We start from the raw sequence: 9,949 nt of genomic DNA on the forward strand, positions 1-9,949 counted from the left end.
TTTATAAATTCAGTCATAGGCTATGTATTGTTTGTATGAGTATTTTTGGAGCACGGCCATTTAAACTAAAAATAAAGGCGCCTAATAACTAAAAGGACGGAAATAAAATACTAATCAAATCAAAATACATCAAAAGAGCAGCAAGCTGGCATCCTCAGTCTCAGAGTTGGATTATTTTTAAAGCAGGGATATAGGGTCATGTTTTTAATGTGTTTGCGCCCCCTGGTGGCTCTTTAACGACAGAGCGTCCTTTGCATCTTGAAAGAAAAAAAAAAACCCTACTGCTCTCTTGTGAAATTATTGTCATTTAATTCATACAAAAGCAACACTAATCAAATATGGCTGCTGTTGTGAAGAAAAGTTTATTGCGACACAACTGCAATAACTGGGGGGGGCATCAAAAAGAGAAATACAGTGTTTTTACTGTCACACACACATACAGACACACACCTATGTGATAAAAAATCTGCAGATTACTCACCTCACCTGCCTGCCTCAGAACAGATGATTGCTGTCACTTCAGGCCGACTGCCAGATGTGTAAATGTTTGTGATTGTGTGTGTGTGTTTGTGTGTGAACATGAGCATCTGAGAGAGCAGTTTATTTCGTGTGAGTATGATTTTTATTCTCTCCCTCTAAATCACTCACTCTGTCAACCTCTGTCTCTCTGCTGCTACCTGTCCCTCTGCCACCCACTGAACCTGTAATGATGGACGGCACTGAGGTCACATCACTCCACACAGCCGCCACCTGTTTCACTGGCAAAAAGCCTCTAGAAGCCATTACTCTTTTAATACAGCCACAGACCTCGCGGGTGATGAAAAGATATTGGTTGTGAAAACCACACCATGCTGTCTGTAGGAACATCTGTATTTTAGTGGCACTGCGTATACAGTTTCCCCACAGCTCCTGTAGTTTTCACATTGCACACTATATATGATTAATAGTATGCTGGTTATATATGTCCTTTAATTACATTTAACCTCCAACAGTTTTGCTTTACTTTTAACTTTAAACGTATGTTCTGCACACTTCTGTTGGTGAGATGTTTCTCACAATCAGTCAGTGTGTAGCCTATTTGTGCACACAATTTTGCTGCTTTTCTTGTGTTGGGCATTTTCCACTATTATATTTTTATAGACAAATGATTAATTAACATCCCCAGAAGTTATGTCCAGTGGTAGCGTAGGCTGTTAGTTTTCTATCTGTCTTTTTGTTTTCTTAAAAAATGAAATGAAGTTTTGCTATTTAAACATTGTCTGTGTTGCACTGCATCCTGTGGTGAATTGATCAAGACCGAATACCAAATTTCCTGTTTTCTTTCTTCGTTCTCAGAAGGATTTTAAGTTTCACATTTACAAGAACCAAAAATTATCAGTATTCTTTTGATATTTTTTTTTTTTTTTCATGCTAGCAAGTTAGAAGAATAGTCAAAGAATTGGTATGGTTCACTGTAGCCTACAGTTTGGCCCTGTACATTTGTCTGTGGATTCCTGTGATATTTGTGCCACAGATCAGATCTAAAAAAAAAAACCGGCTATTAACAACATAACGAACTAAGCTTTTGTTTCTGCTCTCGTTTCCTTAACTTTCATTCTTCCTGCGGACCTTCCCTCTGGTCGCCACCGCCGCGTCAGCGCCTCTGCTCATACGTGTTACGTCGTGTCAGTCACGCCTCTCAGCCAATTAAATGACCGAGCCAGGCTAAAGAGGCGGGACATAACGTGGGTACATTTAGCTATAAAGACAACACAGTATCATTGGGGAATTTGTGTATCTTCTGTTTCAGGTCAGGGGAGAGAGACCGCAGACGGATTTAAACAAATAAAGGTATCTTTAATATATTTACAGGTCATTTCGTGTGTAGCGTGACTGACACATTACGAAAAAGCACCGTTAAAATATTTTGCTTAATACAAAATCCTACATTGTAGGTTATAGTATGTGTGTATGTAACTTACGTGTGTGTATTCTATAGCCTGCAGAAGTGATAAGGTCATTCGTTCATTACAAACTAACCGGACGTGGAAAAACAAACGCTTTATCATGGCACTGGATGGATGTGGCCTTGCCTGCAAATATATCCTCTTCATTTTCAACCTCGTCTTTGCGGTAAGTGTAACAAATTTATCATGCACATCAAAGCAAACACACACAAAATAAACTTGGGGTTTTGTTTGTGGGTGTGTAACTGAAAGTTGTTACAGTACAGCTACAGTTGGGTCACATTAGGTGCGTCACAGAAGTTTCGTTTCTGCTGAATACCAGCTCATGTTACCTGATGCGTGAATTTCCTTGAATAAACTATACCTGTCGATGGTAATAGACAGCTAGACTATCCACCTCTTCTGTCTAAGTAGCACTCACCAAGGTGAAAGAGAACCAAAAGAGAGATGGCACTGAGTCATAGTACTTTTTTTAAAAAAAACTGTTTTTTGTGCTTTTCCTGTGCTGTCCTGTCATTGCATTGCATTTCATTGTGTTTTGTTGTTTGAAAGGGGTCCCTCTTAATGGTTTTGGTTTACCTAGCATTCCCACAGTTGGCCTCTAAGAACATTTTTGCATGGCATCCCAGATAGCAAGAATGTTAGGGCTTTGGGATAACTTTCAAATAAAATAAAAAAAATCCGTTCATTTTACTCCAGGTTGGGGCTAGATCAGATCCACCTGGGCCATATAGATTTGCAAACATGTTTGCCGCAATGCCAGTAAGGTTTACTTTAATTTAGAGTAAGGTACATTGCATGTAAAATAAATTCTGCTCACCTACACACCACCTGTTTAGTCCTACACAATTTGAATACCAGTTGATCTTCAGCTGTCCCTGAGCATTATGTGAAACTATGTAACCAGAAATGTTGGTGTTTTGTGGTTTTCTTTTATTTCTGTGTTTTTGCAGGTGTTGGGGTTTGCCTTCCTGGGTCTTGGCTTGTGGCTGAGGTTCAGCGAAAGCACCAGAGGCATCTTCCAAATAGAGGCCCTCAACTCAAGTGCATTTGTCATGGGTCAGTGCACATTTTGCAAACTTGACTTCTCCCCAAAAAATGCACGACACCTCTGATACAGATTCAATCTCTCTCTCTTTTCATCAGCTGTGACTGTACTGATAGCTCTTGGGTCAGTGATGCTGATTGTGGTGGTGTTTGGAGACTACGGTGCCTGCAATGAGAAAAGATGTTCTCTGCAAGTGGTGAGACTTTTTTTCTTTACAGAGTAACTTCCTTGTAAAGTTGTGTAAAGTGTTTGTGTTTTTTTTTTCCCGGTTGTGCAGTAGTGTGCCTTACACAATGGGCACACTGTAATTACCGCTTAGGTGCAAATTATCTTTTGTTTTTACCTGAATCTTGGTGCACCTGTAAGGTATAGGGGTGGAATGTACATTTACTTACATACTGTACTTTAGCGGCTTCTATTTGGAGTTTATACATATACTCCTCTATATTTCAGAGAGAAATATTGTACTTTTTACTTCACAGCATTTATCTGAAATGGGCCATTTGAGAACTTTTACTTTTGATACTTTTACTTAAGTAAAATTTTGAATGCAACACATTTACTATCAAAGTATTTCTACACTTTAGTATTGTTACTTTTACTTAAGTAAATGAGCTGAGTATTTCAGTCGAGGTGACATGGGTGAGTTAAGCAGTCCTGTAATGTTTCAGAGAAGCTCAAAAGACTGAAACATGAAATCCGTCTGAGCTGCCTTCTTTCAGAGACAGAAGCCTGTTTTACACTCAAGGCCAAGAGATATCAAGAGACTGTATAAAAAGAACTTATTTAGTAGATAAAAACAGTTGCACCTCTCACACACATTTCTGTTGGAAAGTTTTTGCACTGACGTTACCACGTAGTTCCTGAAGTTGATCCCGAGATCACGTTTGCTTGTGCAACTTAAATTAATATGGACAACTTCGTTTCTTCACTTTGGACTTGCTCAGTCTAGTGCTCCAGTGTCCTCACTATAACTGTACTTCCCGAAACCTGTATATTTTCTCCATTTCTAACCACAAAGTATTGAAACTGTCAGAGTTTCATGTTGAAAACGCCCACACCACACAGGTGGGGAAAGTAATGGATGCGAGGGAGGAATGAGGAATGTAAAGTGATCCTTTAGCCTCTCATAGCTCTGTCTATGGTGAGCTCTCGGAATCTTTGGAAATTCTGCACGTTTAACCTTTTTCTTTATTTGGCACTCTTGTTATTCTCTTTTGTGCACAAAGAACTGAGTCTGGTGTGCAACATCATATCCCAAACAAAGTTGGTATCCTGTAGTTGATAGTGGAGATGAGAGTGGAGTGATAGTGGAGTTGCAAATGTAGCAAAATCAAACACACATTTGTTAAAATCTGATTCACCCCAAAAATGTTTCAAATTCCTCTTTTGTTCTTTTCCCTCTAATGTCCTGTTTAATAGTGTTTTCCAGTTGTATCTTCTCTCGTCTGGATGTCCCTGTAGGAAAGTTCAGAGGCATTCTTTAACTGTTACAAAACTGAGGAGGACTGTGTGCTGTAGGAAGAAAATAGGCTGTGACACAATTAAGACATTTGCACAGCAACACATTGCAACACACCATTTCAAATAAGGTCCCAACCAAAGTTCCTATTTTGATACATTCCGTTAGTTTTGGTTTGTTTTCACACTGCAATTCTGCGTGCGCAATAAAAACCTTTACCTGACATACCTGTGTCCTGACGTCATCATCTATGTGGGTTGCGTCTCCCCACACTTGACATTGATTGAATTGTAAACAGTTCTGCGGGGAGCTTTGACAAGAATGAATAAGGGACAAACAGATGCATATCGTTGCCACTGTATTTTCACGGCATTACTACCTGCAGCACCAACTATACCCAAGGCTAGTTGAAATTCGCTAAATAAAAATCCTCGTTATGTGAACCTTATATTGTCGCCGGCAGGAAAGGAGGAGAAGATGGTAAGCAATCATTCTGCACCTCCGTTTGAGGGGAGACCAAAGATGTGAGTGGCAATTTGCTTCCATAGTGGTCGTCTGTGTCAAAGGACCAGCTGTCACGGCGGATTTATAATTGTCGAGGTTTCACACCTATAATTTTTGTTCGTATCAAACTGAAAAGTCTGAAAGTCCAGACCAAACGAGGTAGGTGTGAAAGCCCCCTTAGACTCTAGGCAACTAAAAAAATAGTGGATAAACTGAGTTATTAATGAAACTGCATGCTCCCCTGCACGTTTTGTAAAGTACATCAGCCTGAACAGAAAATGTCTAAATCATTCGGTCAAGAGAAAATTTGAGGAATTTATTTGCATCAGTGGCCAGTGAAATTAATAAATTACAAATAACCTCAATATTTTTAGATTGCTACCAACCTCTTACAGGTTCAAATTTTTTGGATGGCATTTTACATTTTATTTTTAAATCAGAAATACTTTATAATCCCCAGGGGGAAATTCTTGTCACAGTTGCACACATTGCACACCAAGACATGAAGCAATAGAAATAATAATAGAAGTTGGTAGGTAAAAAAATATATAAAAATATGTAAAGGAGCATGGATTTGTACAACATTTACGAATTGCAGCAAAGAATATTGCACACTGAAAATTAAAATGGAGAATATTGCACAGAATATAAAGTATTGCACAATACTAAGGGTCTGTGTGTCAGACACTTCGAGGGAGAAGTTAAACAGTTTGAAAAGTGCTACTGTGTTTGACCAGCACGTCATGGAGTGGGTGGGAGACATTGTCCAAGATGACATGTAGATTGGACAGCATCCTCCACTCTGACCCCACCAACAGTGGGCGCTATGAAGTGCGATGTTCGCGTTCTTCCCACTATTGCAAGCGAATAGTAGTGGGAGAAAATGGATCAAGCTTTATGTTGTTTGTTTACCTGTTCCTAGGTGTTGATCCTTTTATTAACCTGTTTCATGAAGGTGTTTTTTTTTTTTTTTTTTTCTTTCAGTTCTCTGCCCTGGTGTCCATACTGGCATTAGCTGAAGTTGTTGCTGGAGTGCTCGCTTATTCCAAGAGTGATGAGGTGAGAGGGAAATGGAGGGAGAGGGGACAGAAATAGGATGAAAAATAGAATAAATCTGTACATGCCCTGTATTTATGACCATGTTGTGTTTTAATCCTCACCATTAGGTTGGTATGAGTATTGTGGAGTTCTACAGTAGCATGTATGCTCTGTATTTGAACAGTGGAGACCCAGTCATTGGTGTCACACTCACGTTCATCCAGAAAATGGTAAGCACAAACTATGTCATCACTCCTCATTATGAGCGGTGTTTAAACAATTTCATAACTAATTTAACACCCGATTGCCTGATTTATATATTTGAAATTTTACACCATTTAATCATACAACTATTTCATGTTTTTATTTAATATTGAACACTTAAGGGCTCAATATTTCAATTATACAATTATGTTTTGTTGTTTATTAGTGTAATTTTCAGTATTCTTAATTTCCTTCCTCTGTAGCTTCACTGCTGCGGAGTGACAGGGGTCGTGGTGATAGAGCTGGCTCAAAAGACTTGTCCCAAACCAGATGGGTTTTGGCAGAACATTGTCATGCCTGTAAGTTGGTCTAATGAAGTTGGTTTAAATGTAATATAAATTGAACTGCTGTATTCTGGGATCACAACAGCATAGAGGGTGCTAACAGTTTCTCTTCTGGTTTTCCTATAGAATTGTCCAGGGGTCATCGCAGATGTCTTTAACAGTAAAGCCTCACTTGTGATGGGCATCTTTGTCGGAACTGGAGCTCTTTTGGTAGGCAGTTATCTTGCATGCAGCACATTTCTACAGTTAGATGCAGTAAATTAAGGAAACATTTTGACTGAAACTGGCTGGTAAATGGGGGGGTATTTATAAAACAATACTTAATTAGCATTTTATTAATCACTGTACATTGTCCATTTATTATTTACATCTATTTTGTATTTAAAATCAAATGAGTTTGTCCATAGTCAGAGCTGCTACAGTAGCTGTTCCTGCAGGGACAACGGCTGAGGCAATATCTTATATTATCTGGAGGAAATAAATCAAACATTTCATAACAACTGCTTATTTGGGTGGACGAACTTATTTTGAAAAAAAATATGAACGTAGTCAATGTTTTTTGATCCTGCTTGAATTACACATTTGTCAATTTAAAAGATAATTTTGCAAGTCAAGGATGTCGCAGTTTGTCGTAAAAATGTCAAAGCATAACTGAAAATACGGAATTTGGAAGACCACAATATAATATGAAAATAATATGACAACGTAACTTTTTCTCTCAATGGCTGAAGTTAACGTCAAAGAACTTACATGTGTAGATGATGTGATGAAAGGACCAGAAGTCCATGGATTAAATAAATCAGGTGAGTTACATTTGTGCTTGGACTAACTGACCGAGCAAGTAACAAGCAAGCAATGAACCTTAGTTATCATTACAGCATAGACAGTTATCTTGTAAATTGACAAACGTGTAATTCAGGGTACAGTTCAAGCGCTATAAAAGAACCTCGCCATTGACTACCATACATTTTTAAAAAAAAATAAAGGTCCTGTGGGGCAGTAGGGATGGGCTTAGGCTCTATAGACAAGCTCAAATTTGTCTTTTGCTCTTGTTCAGTTAATGACCATGTTGTAATCACGCTAAACTCTTCTGTCTCTCCTAATTAATACTCCTGCCTTGCTATAAACATTTTCCTTTTCATCACTTTTTTCTTGCTTCCTTGCTTCCCAAAGATCATTGCTCTGATTTGCAGCACAACCCTCAGTAGAAAGATATGTCAGTCCGCCTCATCTCCTCAGTACATCATCCTGACTCACTCCACTTCTGTCCTGGCTAACCCTCAACAACCCCTGCACAGCTTTGCCTCCACCTCCTACCCTGACCAGGACCCAGTCTTCCCCCCTCTCACTGTGGCCAACATCCCTGTGTCTCAGGCTTAGTGCGCTCTTGTCAGTCTTCACTCTCGCTGTTACGCAGTCTTGACTTTGTCCTATGCTTTGGTATAGAGAATACAAATTTGGGTGACTACTGAACCTCTTCAGCTCTTCTCAGCTTGGTCACAGTGCCTTCAGCTCGCTTTAAAGGAAAAATCCAACCTTAAAGATGGCACAATAATAACAGCCCTCCGTGTTATGTCGTTTGTTTTTAATTCCCACAGATTATTGAGCAAATGCTGATGTGTCAAGATTTTCCAGGCACAGCTGCATTGAGATTTGGCACCTTTTTCATTTTGCACACATTTTCTGCAATCATGCATCAGTAGGCAAACAAACAACTCCTTTTTTTCCCCTCACTAACTTTTAGCTGGAAAGTGATGTTTGATGTGGCATCAGTGAATGAAGCCTCTTCTGAGATTCTCTTTTTTTAGGAAAATGTATCTACTGTTAAAGAATACATATGTTGGATTTCTCCTTGAAGTGTCTACTTATTCCTCATTGAACATTTTGCCTGTTTTAGTTCCACACAAGCTTCTTATGTGGCTGCGTGCAGATTAGTAGCAGGTGCTTTAAAGTACAACCACTCTCTCACACCAACTCATTCTGTGACTGGGTTCATCCTGGGGGTGATGAGGAAGCTGGTTGTTCACTGCACACTTTTCCTTTGTCCCATCCCTGCTCTTTACTTCCCCATCCTCCTGTGTCCGCATAACAGATTACTGCCATGGTCTGCGCAGTTACCCTCCTGAAACAGATCAAGAAAGGCCAGCAGGAGATCAGGACGTACTATTCGACCGTGTACTAAGGATTCAGTTTTCAAAGCTTACCCCCTGCCTCATCAACAAAGACCATCGCTGGAATTCAGGCTAAACCAGCAAATAAGTGTGTACAGATTTTTATCTGCATGTGAACTACTGATCACTAGTTTAGAACTGAACTTGGAATGGTCTTAAAAGCATTTTTATATCCTAAAACAATACATTGTGCTAATAATTTGATCCATTGCAGAGAAAATACCTCCTTTGTTCAGAGCTGCCATCAATATTTGTTTTGTTTTTTTTAAATCATACTACAACTCCTTGTGAAATGGATGTTGCTTATAATTAGCTATTATGCATCTAGCTTGAAACGGTCAAAGCTAGACAGCAGGTGCACTCTAGCCTGACAGCCCTCTACATGATTGCAGGCGTATAATGTGTAATCTGAGGACCAGACTTTTTTTTTATATATAAATAAAACTTCCACATGTCAAACCTTTTAGCAGTTATGTTAATATGCAGTGCTTTTGTCTGTTGCAGCATGTGGGAGTTTTAAATGCTCACTGAGCCACTGGCAAATATCACTGTGTTAAAGATGTATGTATAAATGCAAAAGGGAACATTTTCTTTAAAAATCCTTTTAAACTATTTCATAAACTCATAAGTTTAGGTCAAATTAGTTTTGACAACTTATCACACTAGCCATTCTGCATGTCAGGGTGTAATGACTGCACCGTTACCTTCACTTTTTTGTTACTGCTATTTTTATATACACCATTAATTATTTCTTTGCCATAGCTTATTAAAAATTGCATTCCATTTAATTTCTTCTGTCCATGATGTGTTTCAGATTGTGACAAATATTCTGCAGGCACATCGGGTTCTGTCTGAGGCTGTTTAACTGATTGTGTAAACATTTTGAAGGGAATGCGTCTCAGCTATGAAGCAGTAAGTGCTGTCTTCCTGCGTACGATGGTTTGTTACCGAGGGAAACACCTTGCCATTAACGGACATTACAGTCAAACAGTTTTCCCTTCATGTTTCGGTTCCTTCCTCAAGGTCCTGTGACCAAATAAAGGTTCATAAAATGTCCTGTTTAGAAAGAAAACAGCAAAGTGTCTTGTATTGCTTGTTTTCTCTCTGTACTACTAACTATTGCATTGCACTATATTGTTTAAGTTCACAATTTTTGAAATAAATATTCCACAAAAGGCATTTGCCTGCTTCACTGAGACTTGTACTTATTTCCATAAAAAACAAAACAAGAG

At 38.9% G+C, this 9,949-nt stretch overlaps 1 protein-coding gene across 2 annotated transcripts; it reads left to right on the forward strand.

Moving 5' to 3' along the window:
* Positions 1-1,685: 1,685 nt before the first annotated feature.
* Positions 1,686-9,909, forward strand: zgc:65811 (uncharacterized protein LOC393524 homolog). Of its 2 annotated transcripts, none has more exons than XM_038694612.1 (9): positions 1,686-1,830; positions 1,979-2,112; positions 2,900-3,005; positions 3,093-3,190; positions 5,945-6,019; positions 6,127-6,228; positions 6,466-6,561; positions 6,673-6,756; positions 7,720-9,909. In XM_038694612.1, exons 2-9 carry the CDS (start codon positions 2,047-2,049, stop codon positions 7,924-7,926), a joined length of 834 nt encoding a protein of 277 aa, XP_038550540.1. In that variant the 5' UTR covers positions 1,686-1,830; positions 1,979-2,046; the 3' UTR covers positions 7,927-9,909. The 2 variants fall into 2 exon arrangements, with proteins under 2 accessions (XP_038550540.1, XP_038550541.1); XM_038694613.1 differs by having other exon boundaries at positions 1,687-1,830; positions 8,639-9,909.
* The last annotated feature ends 40 nt before the right edge of the window (positions 9,910-9,949 follow it).

The sequence above is a fragment of the Micropterus salmoides genome, unplaced genomic scaffold (assembly GCF_014851395.1).
Source record: "Micropterus salmoides isolate LMB-PRFRI ecotype aquatic unplaced genomic scaffold, ASM1485139v1 Ms_hic_scaffold_10, whole genome shotgun sequence".
Taxonomy (NCBI): Eukaryota; Metazoa; Chordata; class Actinopteri; order Centrarchiformes; family Centrarchidae; genus Micropterus; species Micropterus salmoides.

What these genes read in the sequence shown, in the direction of transcription:
- zgc:65811 (XM_038694612.1), top strand. Translation starts at nt 2,047, where the DNA reads ATGGCACTGGATGGATGTGGCCTTGCCTGCAAATATATCCTCTTCATT. An exon ending in TCACGTTCATCCAGAAAATG is followed by an intron (nt 6,229 to 6,465) that starts GTAAGCACAAAC and finishes CTTCCTCTGTAG; the next exon opens with CTTCACTGCTGCGGAGTGAC. An exon ending in GGCAGAACATTGTCATGCCT is followed by an intron (nt 6,562 to 6,672) that starts GTAAGTTGGTCT and finishes GTTTTCCTATAG; the next exon opens with AATTGTCCAGGGGTCATCGC.